The sequence below is a fragment of the Bos mutus genome, chromosome 3 (genome assembly GCF_027580195.1).
Source record: "Bos mutus isolate GX-2022 chromosome 3, NWIPB_WYAK_1.1, whole genome shotgun sequence".
Classification (NCBI taxonomy): Eukaryota; Metazoa; Chordata; class Mammalia; order Artiodactyla; family Bovidae; genus Bos; species Bos mutus.
In genome coordinates this window covers 66,814,387-66,835,326 of record NC_091619.1, presented here as the reverse complement: position 1 = coordinate 66,835,326, position 20,940 = coordinate 66,814,387, and the positions used below count along the sequence as shown (strand labels likewise).

Here is a 20,940-nt window from a genome sequence, read left to right as displayed (position 1 = left end):
TAAGAATGCTCCAAGGCCAAAATAACTTTTAAAAATGGAATAAGAGGGTAAACCTAAAATCTTATAAAAATGCATATAATTTGTTCCACTATATAGATAAGTAATGGGTATAGCCATATACTTATTTAAAAGTGATTCATTTAGTATGTTATTTGAAAATATATTTTCTGATGGAATGTTCAGTACAGTAAAAATTTGTGGGAAGTTAATAGTTTATTAACTTCTAAACCATACAACAGTGAGCATCCTTAAAGAATGACAAAAAGATGTGCATTAACTTTCTAAATTCAGATAGTTCTGTAGACAAACAGGGATTAGAAGTGAAAATATTCCATTTGGGAGCATATTGTTGGTTAGTAGTTGAGCCCTGATGGTTATTCTGCAGAGATGTAATAGTTCACATGGATCTTTGTATCTTGTTGAAGGAATGTAGTCCAGCCAATTTGAAATAATTGGACGTCTTCCTAAACTTAGCTGCATCTAAAGAAAAGAGAAATATTTTAACTTTGTAATATTAATCACTGTATTTGTCCAAATTATAAACATTTTAATTTTTTATTTGAATTCACAGAATTGTATCTTAAGTTTATTAACTCTTATAATGCTTTTTTCCCCCAAAACATTTTTGCCTGAGTCAAGAATTTTTATACCCATTTTATTCACAAAATCATATATAAAGTTGAATGTCTTTTGTGTCTAAGGACACAAAACATTATTTCTTACAACAGTGAATCTGTTTTTTTAATTTTAGATCATATGGTTTATTAGCTTCTCCTCTAGAGTGTTGTCAATTTGACCATAAACTGAAATTATCTAGGAGACTTTAGAAACTATCAGTGCTGAGGTTCTATTCCTAAATTTCTGATTTAGTTGGTTTGGGGTCCCAGGAGGCTCTAGCCAATGCAGTAGATATTAGAAGATGCACGTTCAGTCCCTAGGTTGGGAAGATCCCCTGGAAGAGGGGACTCCAGTATTCTTGTATGGAGAATCCCCATGGACAGAGGAACCTTTACAGACTATGGTCCATACGGTCATAAAGAGTTAGACATGACTGAAGCAACTAAGCACACACACAGACAACATAAATCTGCCAGGTAATTCCAGTCATTGTAGTGTAAAACTTCATACTGCTGAATCATGAGAAGATCTGACAAGAGGTCCATCCCTGTGAAGATGACTTTTTAAGGTTTAGTTAAGGTAACCTTTTAAATATTTAGTTCTAGAAGGTAAATGTTATTAGCCTGATACAGAAGTAAAAGACATCTGCTGTATTACTTCTCTACAGATTGTATGACACTAACTTAAATGATATATAATTTTTCATTAGTAAATAATTTTTTAAAGAATATCTTGTGTATACTCAGAAGTGAGCTTGGTGCTTAGGATAATTGCTAGGCTACACAAAACAGACATAGTCTCTGGGCTCACAGAACTGTGGTCTAGAAGTAAAGATATCTATATGTATATTTACAATAAAACTGGGAAGTGTGGTAATGCAAAGCACGTTATTTGAAGTGTTCTTTAAGCTGGTTTTTATGCCATCTTTCACCTTCTTGCTCAATGCCACTTCACTTATTAAACTGCAGTTGATTGGAATCCAGCTTTAACTTTGCCATTCAGGCAAAGATTTTGATCAACTCACTCTATCCTACAACTGATACTGTTTTATTTTGAGTGTACTTCAGGAATAGCATTCACAGAGATGCCTGAGAATCAATATGTCCTATAATAATGGTACAAAACTAACACTGTACAAGGACAAGCAAATTCCTAAAATTGGTTGCCAAAATGGTGGTGGTGGTTTAGTCACTAAGTGGTGTCTGACTCTTGTGACCCCATGGACTGTAGCCTGCCAGGCTCCTCTGTCCATGGGAATTCTCCAGGCAAGAATACTGGAGTGGGTTACATTTTCCTTCTCCAGGGGATCTTCCCAACCCAGGGATATAACCCCATCTGCTGCACTGCAGGCAAATTCTTTACCAGCTGAGCTACAATTTGACCAATTTGCCCTCCTTACAATTGGCCCAGGGGTGTTTGACTGATATATGTAGTTGAGGCTTAAGAAAGTTAAAGATGCAACAGAATTATATTTCTTAGGAGTTTATTTCTGAAGTCACACCTTTAAAGACAAGGGGAATTGCTAAATTCTTTAGTAATGTGACTGGTTTAAATTTATAGGGCTACCTTCTTTATCTTAAGCAGACTTATTTTTTGACACTAATAAACTTGATACAGTTTGATGCTAAAACTTGCAGTTCATTTTGACAGGGTGAACATGCCCATTGCATGGTTTGTTTGTTGTTTTTTTTCCCTAAACCTTATCAAGGAGAAACTCTTCATATTTCTGAGGGATAGATATTTTCAACTGAACAAATATTTAAAGCCTTTATATTTTCATGCTTAAAATTGTTCAGGAATTTTGAAAAGCAAAATATGTTTCTTGGTATGTGATTTTATGTGGGAAGAAATGCAACTTTTATTTCTAAATATTCTATAGGAAAAGAAATCTGTTAAAAATTTAATTTGTTGTGATTTTAATAGATATAGAAATCCTAATAAACAGGTTATCATGTAATTAGGAGGTAATAATAACATATATCAACTTAATAAATGCTAAAATAAAATATAAATTTAACTTTTAAAAGTTATTTCATATTTAGAAGATATAAAATTATGAACTAAAAGAGTTAATGTTCAATATAATTGGAATTCCACTTGTTTTTAATTTATAAGTATATACTCAGTGATTAATTTTTCACTGGATCCATAGATTTAAAATTGACTTTATTCTTGCCTCACAGTTCTGTCTTAAACTTGATCAATAATTGAGTCAAAGTACAAAGTACAATATTTTGCTTACCTCTATTTCCCTGATTGAAATGGTGGAAAGCACTCTGGAACAGAGCACTAAACATGTTTTGGCATCTTCCTCGATGTCTACCAATTCATGATCAACCATTATTCTCACTCTTGAAGGGTAGAGCAATATTGTTAACACAATGTTGATAGGGTTATTTTCTCTTTCTAAGATTCCATATTGCAGGAGTATTTTTAAGATATTGGATTGTCTCGTCTGAGCTACGTAAAGTAGAGGTGTGATGCCACTTAATGGGCTTGGACAGTATACTGGAGTGAAAGTTCTGTGAACCAGACAAACAAACAAGACCTCATTGAATGTAGAATTAAGAAATGTGGTAAACTGTTTGTCTTAAAATCATAGTATTATCTTAAATAACTTTAATATAACTTTACCTTTATATATGTCTTAAAAAGTTTTCTACTCTGAATCTAGGCCAACTAGAAGGTTAAAAAATAAGAAAGCTCCTACTACATGCTTAAACCCCTTTTACACTTGTAAAAACAAACAAAAAGATTTATATTGTATGGAAAGTATTTAACTTTAGTGATAGCAATTCTGTTTCTCATTTGAGAAATCCATAGTGATTAGAAGTTGCATTATGAAACTGATATAGCTCTAGAAAATCTAAAATGGAATAGAAGGACAGACTTTTGTATTTCACTTTTTAATAGAACAGAATTATGTGACCCTTTTGATATCTTTTTGTTTTTGTTGTTCTTAATCATGTATCAGGCTTGGGATTGAATTGAGTTTGAAAATTAGACTGAAAAGGAAAAAGTGTAACTACCTTAATTCTATTTTTTCACTTTAATAAAATTAGAATTGATATTTTCAGGTTAAAGAAATGTAAATTATGATGAGGGCCATATCACGTCTCTCAAGGACAGAGTATAATTTTGCTTCTTCAATAGAGTTTTGAGAGTTCTCTGAAATCTTGCTTTTCCTGGAGTACTATATGGTGGCTGGACTTGAAAATTTATGCTCCATTATGACAGAAATGAAAATTTTATTTTTTCTAATTGTACGTAGTTCTTGCAGTCATTTCATTTCATGGACATTTATGTTTGCTATTAAATTGGTCAAGATATGTAGATAGGACATGGTAGAATCAACCATAGGGGATTGTTTTAATTAATTATCAAGCCTTGATTTGGCCAAGTAAACATGGATTTTAGGACTAAGGAAAGGGACATTTTACTCATAGTCCTGTCTCTGGAATTCTCTTGATTGGTCTAATAAAATACTGATATAGTCCAAAACCACATACAAACTATAAATATTAGTTTTAGACAATTATGCCTATCAAGGAGAGCATTATTCAAAAAGAACTTTCAGTTCAGTTCAGTTCAGTTCAGTCACTCAGTCATGTCCAACTCTTTGCGACCCCATGAATCGCAGCACGCCAGGCCTCCCTGTCCATCACCAACTCCCGGAATTCACTCAGACTCACGTCCATTGAGTCAGTGATGCCATCCGGCCATCTTATCCTCTGTCGTCCCCTTCTCCTGCCCCCAATCCCTCCCAGCATCAGAGTCTTTTCCAATGAGTCAACTCTTCGCATGAGGTGGCCAGAGTACTGGAGTTTCAGCTTTAGCATCATTCCTTCCAAAGAACACCCAGGGCTGATCTCCTTTAATATGGACTGGTTGAATCTTCTTGCAGTCCAAGGGACTCTCAAGAGTCTTCTCCAACACCACAGTTAAAAACATCAATTCTTCGGCGCTCAGCTTTCTTCACAGTCCAACTCTCACATCCATACGTGACTACTGGAAAAACCATAGCCTTGACTAGACGAACGGGGATTTCAAATAATTAAAATGAGAGGTGACATGATACAATGCCCAAAATAGTAGAGATTTAAAAGTTCTAGTTTCTAGGTTTCAGTTTTCCTAATAAGATGTGTGACATCAGGTAAGTCAGCCTCTTTGAGTCTCCCTTTCCTCATGCATTTATTTATGTGTTCATTTGCTCAGGCATTCATTAGCTAATTTATTTTATGCTTGTCCAGCGTGTACTAAGTACTAGATATGCAGAGATGAAAGACGCTTATTATGGTCTAAGGGAAACAGACGACTAATTTTAAAAACTTCAATGAAAGATGATAATTGCTATGATAGAAGCATGCTTAAGATACTGTAAAAGCATTGAGGAGAGGCACCCAACTCTACCTAGAATATTTATTGCCTGTAGGTTATCCTGGAGCTAAGACTTGAATGATTGGTGGATGTTTGGCAAGAATGTTTCATTTACAGATATAAACCAACATTGGAGTATTGTTATGCAAGAACTTGCTATCTAAAATGTATGTTCTGTATTAGATAAATTTTCTTGTTGATGGGTATTTGGGGTCCTAGAGACCTCCCCTGTGGTTCTTGTCAGGAACTCCAAAAAGTACAGCATGAAAATTACTAGACCAAAAGTCTATCTTCAAAGCTTCACTGAACTCTGAAATGCCAAGTTTTATGATTAAAAAAACAAATTTGCAGTGCAGAATAGCATTTTAGAAATTAAGAAGTAAGAGTTTGTTAACACTGTGCTGGTGATACTATATATATCCTTTTAATTCTATGTCAAGTATATATAAACTCTCTCCTAGAGTCATCTCCAGATCAATATTGTCCTGAACATCTCATCTTTTTCACAAATACTTCTAACACATATGCAAAATTCAATTTCTAAACTACCTCTGTATTCTTTCTCCTGATTATTGGTATTCACTTTCCCAAATCACAACTGCCTTCAACTTTTCTGTGTTTCTTGGATTTGTGTGTGTTCTTCCCTTCTACTTTCAATTCTGGGACAAGTCTTGCTGATTATATAAGACTCTATCAAATAAACTCTTTTGCAAAGTCTTCTTTGATTGCCTGAGTTTGTCTTACTCCTTATAGCTCTTTGTACATAGCTCCATTAAGCCCTTATCATTTTGGACAACTTGCTTAATGTCTCTAATCTTTCATTTTCTTATCTTCAAAATAAATGGGTGGGCAAGATGAACTATAAAATTTTAAGTTCTATGGGGCAATGCTTTTTGTCTGTTTAGTATGCTATTATAACCCTAAATGCCTAGAACAATGCTTGGCCCATAGTAGATACTCAAGTATATGTTAAGTGATTTTTTTGCTATTATCCTGAAAAATATTATTTTTTTTAATTAACTGAAATTAAAATATTTAATTCTAATATTATTAAAATATTTTTAATTTATTCTATAGCTTTGGACTTAATAAGATTTTTGGTGAAGTGCAATCACTTAGAATTTTCAAGAACAATCTCATTTATTCATCTTGCTAACTCTTAAGATATTTGACTTAAGAGTCTTATAAGTATTGGGATTCAGGGGACTTAGAGGGCAGAAAATACCATAAGTGGCCCTTTTTAAGATTTAGAGATATTAGCTGATTTTAAGATACTAAGATTACCTGTAGAAGATACTTTGGACCAAAAATGTTGAAACATAAATAAAACTCAAATAGGTTTAAAATAAGATTTGAATGTCTAGTCTATACCCAAATGGCATATGATTAATCCTCATGTTTAAAGAGCATGTTATTGTAAACCAAAATTTGCTTAATCTGTACTGACAGTTAATTATAACAGTACTTATATGGATGGAGGGAGGCAAGCAAGTCAAGAATCAGTTTTTAAATGTGAGCTTAATGAACTGAACCCTCTGTATCTGAAAACCTGTCATATACACAGTTATGAAGTGGAATATAATATTTCCATAGAGATATACAGAGAATGATTCCGTTTTGCAGCTATAATAGTTATTTCTAAAATGTTTCCTAATATTTCTCTTTTGGTCTGACTGCCAATTCAATATACATTTCTTCACAATAATTTTATCTCTGATATTTGACACAGTTGATTTTCTTGAGATATTTTCCCATGGCTCAGTGGGACCATTCTCTTTAAGATGCAGCTGCCTCTTTGACTATTCATTCTCAACCCTCTTTAACTTATCCCTCTTTCTCTGCCCTTAATATCTAAGTAAAGTAAATGTGGCCTTTTGACTAATTTTCATCTGACTAACTATTCTCAGGCAATTTCATCTGTGACAGTAACATGAATTACTGTTTATTAATTTATTCAGCAAATACTTATTGACTGCATACTGTATGCCAGGCAGTCTTTTGGGTACTTGGGATATATGAGTGAACAAAACAAAGATACCTGCTTTCTTGCTAATACAGCAGTGAGGGGAAACAAACAATACAGAATGAACATAGCAAACAAGATAATTTTATAGTATGTAGAGGTTCTGATAAATATTGTGGGGAAAAAGAAAAAGTAAGGCAGGATAAGTATGGAAGTGCTGAGAAGGTGCAGTGAGGGCATTTGTCAATTTTATTTTATTTATATTTTTAATTGAAGTGTGGTTAACATGCAATATTATATTGGTTTCAGGTATACAACATAGTGGTTTGATATTTAAATACATTATGAACTGATCACTACAATTCATCATCTGCTACTGTGCAAAGTTATTATGATATTATTGACTATATCCCCAATGCTGTAAATTACATCCCCATGACTTATTTTATAACTTGAAGTTTGTATCTCTTAATCTCCTTTACCTATTTCTCTGAACTCCTAACCCTGCTGCCCTGAAACCAATAGTTTGTATCTATGAGTCTGTCTCCTTTTTTTGTTGTTGTTCATTTGTTTTGTTTTTTAGATTCTACATGTAGAATACTATGTATTCTACAAATACATAGTATTTGTTTTTCTCTATTTAAATTATTTCACTTAGTGTAATGTCCTCTAAGTCTGTTGATGTTATCACAAATAGCAAGATCTTATTCTTTTTTATGGATGAGTAATAATCCATTGTATTTATGTGTATATACACAGACATGACTTCTTTATCTACTATGATTACTTAGGTTACTTCCATATCTTGGGTCCTGTAAATAATGCTGCAATGAACATAGACATGCATATATCTTTTTGAATTAGTGTTTTCATTTTCTTCACATAAATACCCAGAAGTGAACTTGCTGAGTCCTATGGTAACTCTATTATTAATTTTTTGAGGAACCTACATACTGTTTTCCACAGTGACTGCACAGTCTACATTTTCAGCAACAGTGCACAAAGTTTCCCTTTTCTTTTCATTAACACTTATTTGCTGTCTTTTTGATAACATTCTGACAAGTGGGAAGTGATCTCATTACAGTTTTAATTTGCATTTCTGTAATATGTGTGCTATGATCAGTGCATTTTCTTGGCAAAATTCTATTATTTGCCCTGCTTCATTCTGTACTCTAAGGCCAAATTTGCCTGTTACTCCAGGTGTTTCTTGACTTCCTACTTTTGCATTCCAGTCCCCTATAATAAAAAGATATCTTTTTTGTGTGTTAGTTCTAAAAGGTCTTGTAGGTCTTCATAGAGCCATTCAACTTCAGATTCTTCAGCGTTACTGGTTGGGGCATAGACTTGGATTACCGTGATATTGAATGGTTTGCCTTGGAAACGAACAGAAATCATTCTGTCGTTTTTGAATTGCATCCAAGTACTGCATTTCGGACTCTTTTGTTGACCATGATAGCTACTCCATTTCTTCTTCTTTTTTTTAAATATAAATTTATTTAATTGGAGGCTAATTACTTTACAATATTATATGGGTTTTGCCATACATCAACATGAATCTGCCACGGGTGTACATGTGTTCCCCATCCTGAACCACCCCCCCACCCCAACCTCCCTCCCCGTACCATCCCTCTGAGTCATCCCAGTGCACCAGCCCCAAGCATCCTGTGTCATGCATTGTACCTGGACTGGTGATTCATTTCATATTTGATATTATACATGTTTCAATGCCATTCTCCCAAATCATCCCACCCTCTCCCTCTCCCACAGAGTCCAAAAGACTGTTCTATACATCTGTGCCTCTTTTGCTGTCTCGCATACAGGGTTATCGTTGCCATCTTTCTAAATTCCATATATATACGTTAGTATACTGTATTGGTGTTTTTCTTTCTGGCTTACTTCACTCTGTATAATAGGCTCCAGTTTCATCCACCTCATTAGAACTGATTCAAATGTATTCTTTTTAATGGCTGAGTAATACTCCATTGTGTATATGTACCACAGCTTTCTTATCCATTCATCTGCTGATGGACATCTAGGTTGCTTCCATGTCCTGGCTATTATAAACAGTGCTGCAATGAACATTGGGGTACACGTGTCTCTTTCAATTCTGGTTTCCTTGGTGTGTATGCCCAGTAGTGTGATTTCTGGGTCATAAGGCAGTTCTAGTTCCAGTTTTTTAAGGAGTCTCCACACTGTTCTCCATAGTGGCTGTACTAGTTTGCATTCCCACCAACAGTGTAAAAGGGTTCCTTTTTCAATAAATGAGATCAAAAACACTCTGGAGGGGACAAATAGTAGAATAACGGAGGCAGAAGATAGGATCAGTGAAGTAGAAGATAGAATGGTAGAAATAAATGAATCAGAGAGGAAAAAAGAAAAATGAATTAAAAGAAATGAGAACAATCTCAGAGACCTCCAGGACAATGTTAAATTCCCCAACATTCGAATCATAGGAGTCCCAGAAGAAGAAGACAAAAATAGAGACCATGAGAAAATACTCCAGGAGATAATAGTTGAAAGCTTCCCTAAAATGGGGAAGGAAATAATCACCCAAGTCCAAGAAACCGAGAGTCCCAAACAGGATAAACCCAAGGCAAAACACCCCAAGACACATATTAATCAAATTAACAAAGATCAAACACAAAGAACAAATATTAAAAGCAGCAAGGGAAAAACAACAAACAACACACAAGGGGATTCCCATAAGGATAACAGCTGATCTTTCCATAGAAACTCTTCAGGCCAGGAGGGAATGGCAGGACATACTTAAAGTGATGAAAGAAAATAACCTATAGCCCAGATTACTGTACCCAGCAAGGATCTCATTCAAATATGAAGGAGAAATCAAAAGCTTTACAGACAAGCAAAAGCTGAGAGAATCCAGCACCAACAAACCAGCTCTCCAACAAATACTAAAGGATATTCTCTAGACAGGAAATACAAAAAGGGTGTATAAACTCGAACCCAAAATAATAAATGGCAACAGGATCATACTTATCCATAATTACCTTAAATGTAAATGGGTTGAATGCCCCAACCAAAAGACAAAGACTGGCTGAATGGATACAAAAACAAGACCCCCATATATGTTGTCTACAAGAGACCTACCTTGAAACAGGGGACACATACAGACTGAAAGTGAAGGGCTGGAAAAAGATATTCCACACAAAAGAGACCAAAACAAAGCAGGAGTAGCAATACTCATATCAGATAAAATAGACTTTAAAACAAAGGCTGTGAAAAGAGACAAAGAAGGACACTACATAATGATCAAAGGATCAATCCAAGAAGAAGATATAACAATTATAAATATATATGCACCCAACATAGGAGCACCACAATATGTAAGACAAATGCTAACAAGTATGAAAGGGGAAATTAACAGTAACACAATAATAGTGGGAGACTTTAATACCCCACTCACACCTATGGATAGATCAACTAAACAGAAAATTAACAAGGAAACACAAACTTTAAATGATACAATAGACCAGTTAGACCTAATTGATATCTATAGGACATTTCACCCCAAAACAATGAATTACACCTTTTTCTCAAGTGCACACGGAACCTTCTCCAGGATAGATCACATCCTGGGCCATAAATCTAGCCTTGGTAAATTCAAAAAAAAATGAAATCATTCCAAGCTTCTTTTCTGACCACAATGCAGTAAGATTAGATCTCAATTACAGAAGAAAAACTATTAAAAATTCCAACATATGGAGGCTGAACAACACGCTGCTGAATAATCAACAAATCACAGAAGAAATAAAAAAAGAAATAAAAATATGCATAGAAATGAATGAAAATGGAAACACAACAACCCAAAACCTGTGGGACACTGTACTCCATTTCTTGTAAGGTATTCCTGCCCACAGTAGTAGATATAATGGCCCTCTGAGTTAAATTCACCCATTTCAATCCATCTTAGTTCTCTGATTCCTAGAATGTCGACGTTCACTCTTGCCATCTCCTGTTTGACCACTTCCAATTTGCCTTGATTCATGGACCTAATATTCCAGGTTCCTGTGCAATATTGCTCTTTACAGCATCAGACCATGCTTCTATCACCAGTCACATCCACAGCTGGGTGTTGTTTTTGCTTTGGCTCCATCCCTTCATTCTTTCTGGAGTTATTTCTCCACTGATTTCCAGTAGCATATTGGGCACCTACCGACCTGGGGAGTTAATCTTTCAGCGTCCTATCTTTTTGCCTTTTCATTGGCAATGCCAAAGAATGCTCAAACTACCACACAATTGCACTCATCTCACATGCTAGTAAAGTAATGCTCAACATTCTCCAAGCCAGGCTTCAACAATATGTGAACCATGAACTTCCAGATGTTCAAGCTGGTTTTAGAAAAGGCAGAGGAAATCAAATTGCCAACATTCGCTGGATCATCTAAAAAGCAAGAAGGTTCCAGGAAAACATCTATTTCTGCTTTATTGACTATGCCAAAGCCTTTGACTGTGTGGATCACAATAAACTGTGGAAAATTCTGAAAGAGATGGGAATATACCAGACCACTTGACCTGCCTCTTGAGAAATGTGTATGCAGGTCAGGAAGCAACAGTTCAAACTGGATATGGAACAACACACTGGTTCCAAATAGGAAAAGGAGTATGTCAAGGCTGTATATTGTCACCCTGCTTATTTAACTTATATGCAGAGTACATCATGAGACACTCTGGGCTGGATCAAACACAAGCTGGAATCAAGATTGTAGGGAGAAATGTCAATAACCTCAGATATGCAGATGACACCATCCTTATGGCAGAAAGTGAAGAACTAAGGAGCCTCTTGATGAAAGAGGAGAGTGAAAAAGTTGACTTAAAGTTCAACATTCAGAAAACTAAGATCATGGCATCTGGTCCCATCACTTGATGGCAAATAGATGGGGAAACAGTGGAAACAGTGGCTGATTTTATTTTTCTGGGCTCCAAAATCACTACAGATGGTGACTGCAGCCATGAAATTAAAAGATGCTTACTCCTTGGAAGGAAAGTTTTGACCAACCTAGAGAGCATATTAAAAAGCAGAGGCATTACTTTGCCAACAAGGTCCATCTAGTCAAGGCTATGATTTTTCCAGTGGTCGTGTATGGATGTGAGAGTTGGACTGTAAAGAAAGCTGAGCGCTGAAGAATTGATGGTTTTCAACTGTGGTGTTGGAGAAGACTGTTGTGAGTCCCTTGGACTGCAAGGAGATCCAACCAGTCCATCCTAAAGCAGATCTGTCTTGAGTGTTCATTGGAAAGACTGATGTTGCAGCTGAAACTCCAATACTTTGGCCACCTGATGCGAAGAGCTGACATTGGAAAAGACCCTGATGCTGGGAAAGATTGGGGGTGGGAGGAGAAGGGGCCGACAGAGGATGAGATGGTTGGATGGCATTACCAACTCAATGGACATGGATTTGAGTGGACTCCAGGAGTTGGTGATGGACAGGGAGGCCTGGCGTACTGCGTTTCATCGGGTCACAAAGAGTCGGACATGACTCAGTGACTGAACTGAATTGACTGAATATGTGTGCGCACATGCAAACACACTGATATTAGTGATGTTGAGCCTCTTTTCATGTCTATAAGCCATGTGTATGTCTTCCTTGGAAAAACACCTATTGGGTCCCCCCCTTTTTCAAAATTTTATTTTTATAATATTGAGTTCTTTACGTGTTTTTGATATTAACCTCTGATTGGATATATTGTGCATATCTCCCTTTACTCAGTAAGCCTTTTCATTTTGTTGATGCTTTCCTTTGCTATCCAAAAGCTTTTTTAGTATGATGTAGTTTCATCTGTTTATTTTTGCTTTTGTTGCCTTTGCCTGAGGATATGTATTTAAGAAAATGTTGCTAAGACTGATGTAAAATTATGTACCGCCTATGTTTTCTTCTAGAAATTTTATGATTTCTGGTCTCATATTTCAGTTTTAAATAAATTTTGAGTTTATTTTTGTACATAGTGTAACAATCTGGTCAGTTTGTGTGTAGCTATCCTATTTTCCCCACACCATTTATTGAAGAGGCTGTCTTTTCCCCATTGTATATTCTTGCTTCCTTTGTAATAAATTGGTTGACCATAAAAACATGGGTTTATTTTTAGACATTCAATTCTGTTCCATTGATGTATGTATCTTTTTTAAAAATGCCATTACTACACAGTTTTGATTACTATAGCTTTGTAGTATAGTTTGAAATCAGGGTAGTATAGTTTGAAATCAGGGCACATGATACCTCTGGCTTTTTTCTTCTTTATCAAGGTTGCTTTGGCTGTTGATAGTCTTTCATGGTTCCATGCAAATGAACCAAGGAATGTAGGCAGGCTTTAGAAGCTGGCAAAAGCAGCTAATGCCTCTAGCTAGTGCTTCCAGAAGGAATCTGCCTTGTGACATCTTGATATGAGCCATTGTAGCCTCATTTTGGACTTTTGATCATCAGAAATATAAAATAATAAATTTATCTTAAGGCTCTAAGTTTGTAGCAATTTGTTACAGCAGCAAAAGGAAACTAATACAATCATCAACCAGTCTCAAAATTTATAAATCTGAAGTTTAACTCTTCTTCCTCTTTCATTCTCTACTTCTGATCACCTACTGTAATTCTGGTTATTCTGTTTAGTAATATCTCTTTTCCCATTGCTATTGTTTTAGTTTAAGTCCTCATTATAATTTACCTGGACAATTATGATAACAAAAGGTGGCTAGGGGCTGTGTGTGTGTGGGGTCGTGGTAGTAGAGCAGAATTAGTTCTTCCTCCCAAATTATTATAAATACACATATAATCTTAGTTAGCATACTGGGCATGCTATGCAAATTCAGCTTCAAGCAACTCCTCTAACCACCTGCCTCTTTTCAATCAGATGTGTCCCTCAACCTTTTCTACATAGAAATTCTGGAACTGCTGATGAGCAGTCTACTAACTGGTCTGTCAGCTACAGCTCCAGCCTTTCTTCCCACAATCCAGTCTTCAGATGAGAGCTGGTTAATCTTTTCATACTACAATTCTGATCTTCACTGACTGGGCATCACCCATGGTGTAAATTTTAGATTTCTTAGTATGACCTACAAAATCTTTCACAGTTTCACTTTTAGGCCTTATTGCTCACTATTACTTGATTTCCATCTCATTTTCTAGCAGTTGCTGAGTTGCCTGTAGTCAATGGATAAAATGTGTTTGTGTCTCTCTTGGCTTTAGTTAGCCTCTCTCTGCCTAGATTATATTTCTTCAAGGGAAAGACAGGGAAGACTCCTTTTTATCTTTGAAAAATCAGTTTAAGACATCACTTCTAAAGAGCCTTCTAGATATCTGCTCCTCCCCAATAGTGTTAACAATGTCCTATATTCTTTCTACCTGTACATACTTCTGTTTCTGAATTTATATTGAATTATTCTTTTCATGGCCTGCTTACTAGTCTGTGAGCTCTCCAAAATTAGGAAATATATCTACTTTGTTTTTGTATCCCCAACAAATAACACAATGCTAGTACTTAGAAAATGCTAAATACTTGCTATTATTTTAACTGAATGATATTATCTCTCTTTAACCACTTACAGTCTGCCATACAGTAGCATATATTTTTGCTATAATAAATAAGCAAAAATAAAATGAACAAACTTTAAGTTCCTTTCCCTCACTAATTCTGTCTTTTTTTTTCCCCCAGGGTCCTATTAATACACTTTATGATTGTATTAGGGAAATTATCAAACTGGAGTGTATACAAGGGGAGGTGACCAAAGAGTGATGCTGTTATGGAAATAAACAACAGATAGTAGGAAACTTAAGATATTCTTTATGGGGTCAAAATAACTATGTTCAAATATTTGAGAGGTTTTCATATAGGAGACAGAATGAGTAGACTTTGTCCTTTATATTTCTTGGGGCAGAGTTGGAGAAATGGAGACAGAATTCAGTGCATTATGACAAAGAAGAATCTAAACACTGTATAAAAATTCAGTTTTCATCTAATGCAATCTCGATTAACCACTTGCTATGTATCTGGATAGTTCTAGGCACTGTTAAAGAATATGCTCCTTTCATGGAGCATTTTTTTTTTTTTGGGCCACACCACATGGCGTGTGGGATCTTAGTCCCTCAACCAGGGATCACACTTGCACCCCCTCCATTTGAAGCACAGAGTCTTAACCACTGGACCACCTGGTAAGTTCCTCCTGGAGCTTACTTTTAGCAAGAGTATATAGTGGACAACCAATACATGGTTGGAATATAGTGTTCAAGGAAGAGTGACATAAGAATAGATTTGGGAGGTTGGATTTGGGGATAGATTGTATGGGAATTTTAAAAAATGGATATAGATTTTGAATTTTTTTCTACTGGTAGTGGGAAAACTTTGGATGATTTTAAACATGGGTGGTATGGCCTATTTCACATTTTTAAAAGGTCACTCAGGCTGCTGCCTCAAGAATGGATTGTAAGAAGGAAGAATGGAAGCTGGAAGATTTCCAGTAGGAGTCTTTTGGAGTATCTAGGTAAGAAGTAATGGTGGCTTCACCTAGGTTAGGAATGGAGGACATGAAAAGGATAACAAATTGGGATACGTTTTAGAGATAAAGTCAAAAAGATTTGCTGATGTGTTGTGAAAGAAAGAGAAGAAACAAGAATAAGTCCTGGATTTCTGACCTGAGCAACAGAGGCTGTTAATCTAGTGGAGAATTCAAGAGAAGGAGCAAGTTAGCAGGCAGAAGATAACTTAGATCAATACTCTGTTTTGTTTCTGTTAAATTTCAGATGTTGAGCCAATAGCCTAATTTATAAGAGGAGTCTGGGGCTCAGAGGAGAGGTCAGGGCTGGAGGTAAAGATTTAGGAGTAATTGACATATTTAAAGTCATGGGACTGGGTAAAATCATTGAGAGGAAAGTGGATAGCTAGGACAGAGAAGGGTCCCTGGTAAAGGAATGGTTTATCTCAGGAAATAGTTAACTCACTACTACTAGCGTTGTTCAAGCAAAGACCAGATGAGCAGCAACCAAAGATACATTATGGGAGTTGTTGTCCAGGAAGAGGGGCTGGGAGAGGTTTGTTAATGAATTCTTAGGTTCCATTTGAATTTAAAGTTCTGTGACTCTGAAAGATCCAAAAAGCTGTGGGACATAGAATTGGTCTGTAATGTGTTTTACCTTGATGATGCATCTAAGTCAAAATATATGAATCTTAACAATTTATCAAAACAGTTGTTAATGGCACACTCTTATGTCCCACTGTGTGTTTCTTTTTCATTTCCTGTTCTTTGTTTTCAGTTTTACCTTGCCCCTCCACTCCCCCATTAACCTTTGTAAAAAACTTAATCCTCTCTTCCTCTGTTTCATTTCGTTTTTCTTTCCTATGGACCTGTCAAGGGATATATAAAGGCATTACTTAGTCCAGTTAGCGATGCTCATTGTTAGAAGCTGCTGATCTCTGCTATAGTTACATATATAGTAGCCCTTAAAACAACCAAAAAGTGATATTTTGGAGTTTTGTTTATTGATATTCCAGAATTAAGTGCTCATTTTTGTACTTGGGTAATTATTGATTATTATTAAGGAAAGTAATCTAGTGGTTCTCTAACACCACATAGGATCACATAATACACCATCAAGAAAACAACACTGCTTCAGGAAAATGGAAATGGGTTTAGTCTTAAACTGATCTGTCTTATTTTTCATTACATAGGTAGTTCTATCATTGTGCTAAGTACAGTGCCTTGTATATAGTAAGGTGATAAATATTTTGTTGAATGAGTGAACATATGCACATCTATTCTGTTCATTGAGATATTCAAATGAATATCTAAAACCAAAAAGTAAATTGGAGTTAGTACAAACTAAGTAACTTTAAAATCTGTATTACAGACTACAAAGAGGTTATGTTAGATATTTTATTCTGATAAGATCCTCAGTAATATTCATTAGCTAGATTGCCATGTTTGGATTAGACGAAAATGTGATTCCATAACAGATTTAATCAGGTATTTGACTTTCATTGTAGTCAACTCCGGGGAATTTGATGTCAAATTTGTCAATGATATTAACATAAAAAGAGAATTATTATGTTTAATAAGTATTACTAAGTGAATATGTGTTTATACTCTGAATTATACTTTGAAAGTCAGTTTATATACATGATATTATAGGTAAACATTCTCAGTATTCTCAAAAAGAAGAGATCACAGCATTACAAAAGCAATGTCTTTGACTAGTTACAGAAATCTAGGTTGTTTAACATTGCATTATCTTGAGCACTAACATGTAAGCTCTATAGAGCAAACCACTAGTAATTTATTGACACATAATAATGTACATAATAGGCAAAATTCTATGGAATAAATAATGAAGGAATGAACAAATGAATGGACAATCAATTCAGGCTTCCTTATATAGTCACTATAAATATACATTTTAGAAAAAAAGGAGTAGTATAATTCCTTAAAGAGAAATTTCCCCCTTTTATGTTGAAAACATAGGAGATTATTACCTCCATATCAGTGCCAGGTTAAAACTTCTGTCTTGAACATAGTCTTTTGTCTTCTTGAGAAGCAGCTCCACAAAGTCAGGATTACCTTTTCTGGCGAAAACCCAGTACAGAATTGTATTCACACATATTTCAGTAAATTCAAGGTTAAAATTTACTTCTAAATGGCATCCTGATTTTTCCACAAATGCAATATAATCTGAGAGTAGTATGTCAAATCCTTCCAAGTCGACATACCTCAGAATTTTTGCCAGTGTTCTATAAACCCTGGGCTCATAGCAGTGATATCCCCACTGATGCAAAGACTGCAAGGATGGTCTTTTAAAAACTTTGTCAACGAGACTACAGAATATATTGCTTCGTGGGCAAGAAGTCTTACAACATAATTTAGAAGATTTACTCATTGCTATTTAAAGCAATGATGTAGAAATAAAATCACACGAAGTCATACTGTAACCCTTCAGTTACATATTTTGATAGTATGGTAGGCTTTACTTCACAAACAGGAAGTGCCCTTTAAACTGTAGCCAGAAAAAAAAAATCATGTGAAATACTACCATCAAGTACTGGATGACATCACAATAGATGGAGATCTGTCATCAGAACAGGTCAGAGATTTGGGATATTAAATGTCACTGATGACTTTTGAGAAAGACATATTGGACAGAAATGGCATGTGGAAGAGATAAGATATGATATTTTTAACTTTCTAAGAATTCACTTCAAGCTAATAGTATGTTTATCAAGTGCTAAAACCCACAGTCTACACATGAGACAAAATAGTATTAATAATCAGATTGATTATTCTGTTTAGGCTATAATATAACAGACAGTGATAGAATGAAAAAGTTCAGTACTGTTGTTCTCATGTTCTGCATGAGGACTGCATAGTCTCACTTAATCTTCATGGGATATTTTCCCTATTTTATAATTGAGGAAACTAAGGCTAAAATTGTGCGGTAGTCTGAGCATTCTTTGGCATTGCCTTTCTTTGGGATTGGAATGAAAACTGACCTTTTCCAGTCCTGTGGCCACTGCTGAGTTTTCCAAATTTGCTGGCATATTGAGTGCAGCACTTTCACAGCATCATCTTTTAGAATTTGAAATAGCTCAACTGGAATTCCATCACTTCCACTAGCTTTGTTCATAGTGATGCTTTCTAAGGCCCACTTGACTTCACATTCCAGGAAGTCTGGTTCTAGGTGAGTGATCACACCATCGTGATTATCTTGGTTGTGAAGATCTTTTTTGTACAGTTTTTCTGTGTATTCTTGCCACCTCTTCTTAATATCTTTTGCTTCTGTTAGGTCCATACCATTTCTGTCCTTTACCGAGCCCATCTTTGCATGAAATGTTCCCTTGGTATCTCTAATTTTCTTGAAGAGATCTCTAGTCTTTCCCATTCTGTTGTTTTCCTCTATTTCTTTGCATTGATCACTGAGGAAGGCTTTCTTATCTCTCCTTGCTATTCTTTGGAACTCTGCATTCAGATGCTTATATCTTTCCTTTTCTCCTTTGCTTTTCGCTTCTCTTCTTTTCACAGCTATTTGTAAGGCCTCCCCAGACAGCCATTTTGCTTTTTTTCATTTCTTTTTTTTGGATATGGTCTTGATCCCTGTCTCCTGTACAATGCCACAAACCTCCATCCATAGTTCATCAGACACTCTATCAGATCTAGGCCCTTAAATCTATTTCTCATTTCTACTGTATAATCATAAGGGATTTGATTTAGGTCATACCTGAATGGCTTAGTGGTTTTCCATACTTTCTTCAATTTAAGTCTGAATTTGGCAATAAGGAGTTCATGATCTGAGCCACAGTCAGCTCCCTGTCTTGTTTTTGCTGACTGTATAGAGCTTCTCCATCTTTGGCTGCAAATAATATAATCAATCTGATTTCGGTGTTGACCATCTGGTGATGTCCATGTGTAGAGTCTTCTCTTGTGTTGTTGGAAGATGGTGTTTGCTATGACCAGTGCATTTTCTTGGCAAAACTCTATTAGCCTTTGCTCTGCTTCATTGCGTATTCGAAGGCCAAACTTGCATGTTACTCCAGGTGTTTCTTGACTTCCTAAATTTGCATTCCAGTCCCCTATAATGAAAAGGACATCTTTTTTGGGTGTTAGATCTAAAAGGTCTTGCAGGTCTTCATAGAACCGTTCAACTTTAGCTTGTTCAAGCTGGTTTTAGAAAAGGCAGAGGAACCAGAGATCAAATTGCCAACATTCGCTGGATCATGGGAAAAGCAAGAGAGTTCCAGAAAAGCATGTATTTCTGCTTTATTGACTATGCCAAAGCCTTTGACTGTGTGGATCACAATAAACTGTGGAAAATTCTGAAAGAGGTGGCAATACAAGACCACCTAATCTGCCTCTTGAGAAACCTATGTGAAGGTCAGGAAGCAACAGTTAGAACTGGACATGGAACAACAGACTGCTTCCAAATAGGAAAAGGAGTACGTCAAGGCTGTATATTATCACCCTGCTTATTTAACTTAAATGCAGAGTACATCATGAGAAATGCTGGGCTGGAGGAAGCACAAGCTGGAATCAAGATTGCTGGGAGAAATATCAATCACCTCAGATATGTAGATGACACCACCCTTATGGCAGAAAGTGAAGAGGAACTAAAAAGCCTCTTGATGAAAGTGAATGAGAATGAAAAAGTTGGCTTAAAGCTCAATATTCAGAAAACGAAGATCATGGCATCTGGTCCCATCACTTCATGGGAAATAGATGGGGAAACAGTGGAAACAGTGTCAGACTTTATTTTTGGGGGATCCAAAATCACTGCAGATGATGATTGCAGCCATAAAATTAAAATATGCTTACTCCTTGGAAGGAAAGTTATGACCAACCTAGATAGCATATTCAAAAGCAGAGACATTACTTTGCCAACAAAGGTCCATCTAGTCAAGGCTATGGTTTTTCTAGTAGTCATGTATGGATGTAAGAGTTGGACTGTGAAGAAAGCTGAGTGCCGAAGAATTGATGCTTTTGAACTGTGGTGTTGGAGAAGACTCTTGAGAGTCCCTTGGACTGCAAGGAGATCCAACCAGTCCATTCTAAAGGAGATCAGCCCTGGGATTTCTTTGGAAGGAATGATGCTAAAGCTGAAACTCCAGAACTTTGGCCACCTCATGCGAAGTGTTGACTCATTGGAAAAGACTCTGATGCTGGGAGGGATTGGGGGCAGGAGGAGAAGGGGATGACAGGATGAGATGGCTGGATGGCATCACCAACTCAATGGACTTGAGTCTGAGTGAATTCCCAGAGTTGGTGATAGACAGGGAGGCCTGGCGTGCTGCAATTCATGGGGTCGCAAAGAGACACGACTGAGCGACTGAACTGAACTGAACTGAAGGTTAAAATAGGTTAAGAGATCTGCCAATAGGTACTGTATTCTCAGAGAGAAAAGATGTCATACAATTTTAAACAGAATTTGGAAACTTTGTTTTAGAATTATAAGTTTTATAGAGATCATTCCTCTATATATTATGTAGAATATATACAGT

General features: G+C 35.9%; 1 protein-coding gene across 1 annotated transcript; it reads right to left on the bottom strand.

Moving 5' to 3' along the window:
• Window positions 1-273: 273 nt before the first annotated feature.
• On the bottom strand, window positions 274-17,831 carry ASB17 (ankyrin repeat and SOCS box containing 17). Its single transcript, XM_005893468.2, has 3 exons — window positions 17,431-17,831; window positions 2,861-3,140; window positions 274-480 (listed from the first exon to the last, which is right to left on the bottom strand). Exons 1-3 carry the CDS (start codon window positions 17,829-17,831, stop codon window positions 274-276), a joined length of 888 nt encoding a protein of 295 aa, XP_005893530.1.
• Between the last annotated feature and the right edge of the window lie 3,109 nt (window positions 17,832-20,940).

Bases quoted from the DNA above. Each gene is read 5' to 3' on its own strand.
- ASB17 (XM_005893468.2), bottom strand. From the start codon at position 17,831: ATGAGTAAATCTTCTAAATTATGTTGTAAGACTTCTTGCCCACGAAGC. The intron at 3,141-17,430 runs GTAATAATCTCC...TCTGGTTCACAG, and splicing joins AACCTGGCACTGATATGGAG to AACTTTCACTCCAGTATACT. The intron at 481-2,860 runs GTAAGCAAAATA...TCTTTTCTTTAG, and splicing joins TTTCAATCAGGGAAATAGAG to ATGCAGCTAAGTTTAGGAAG.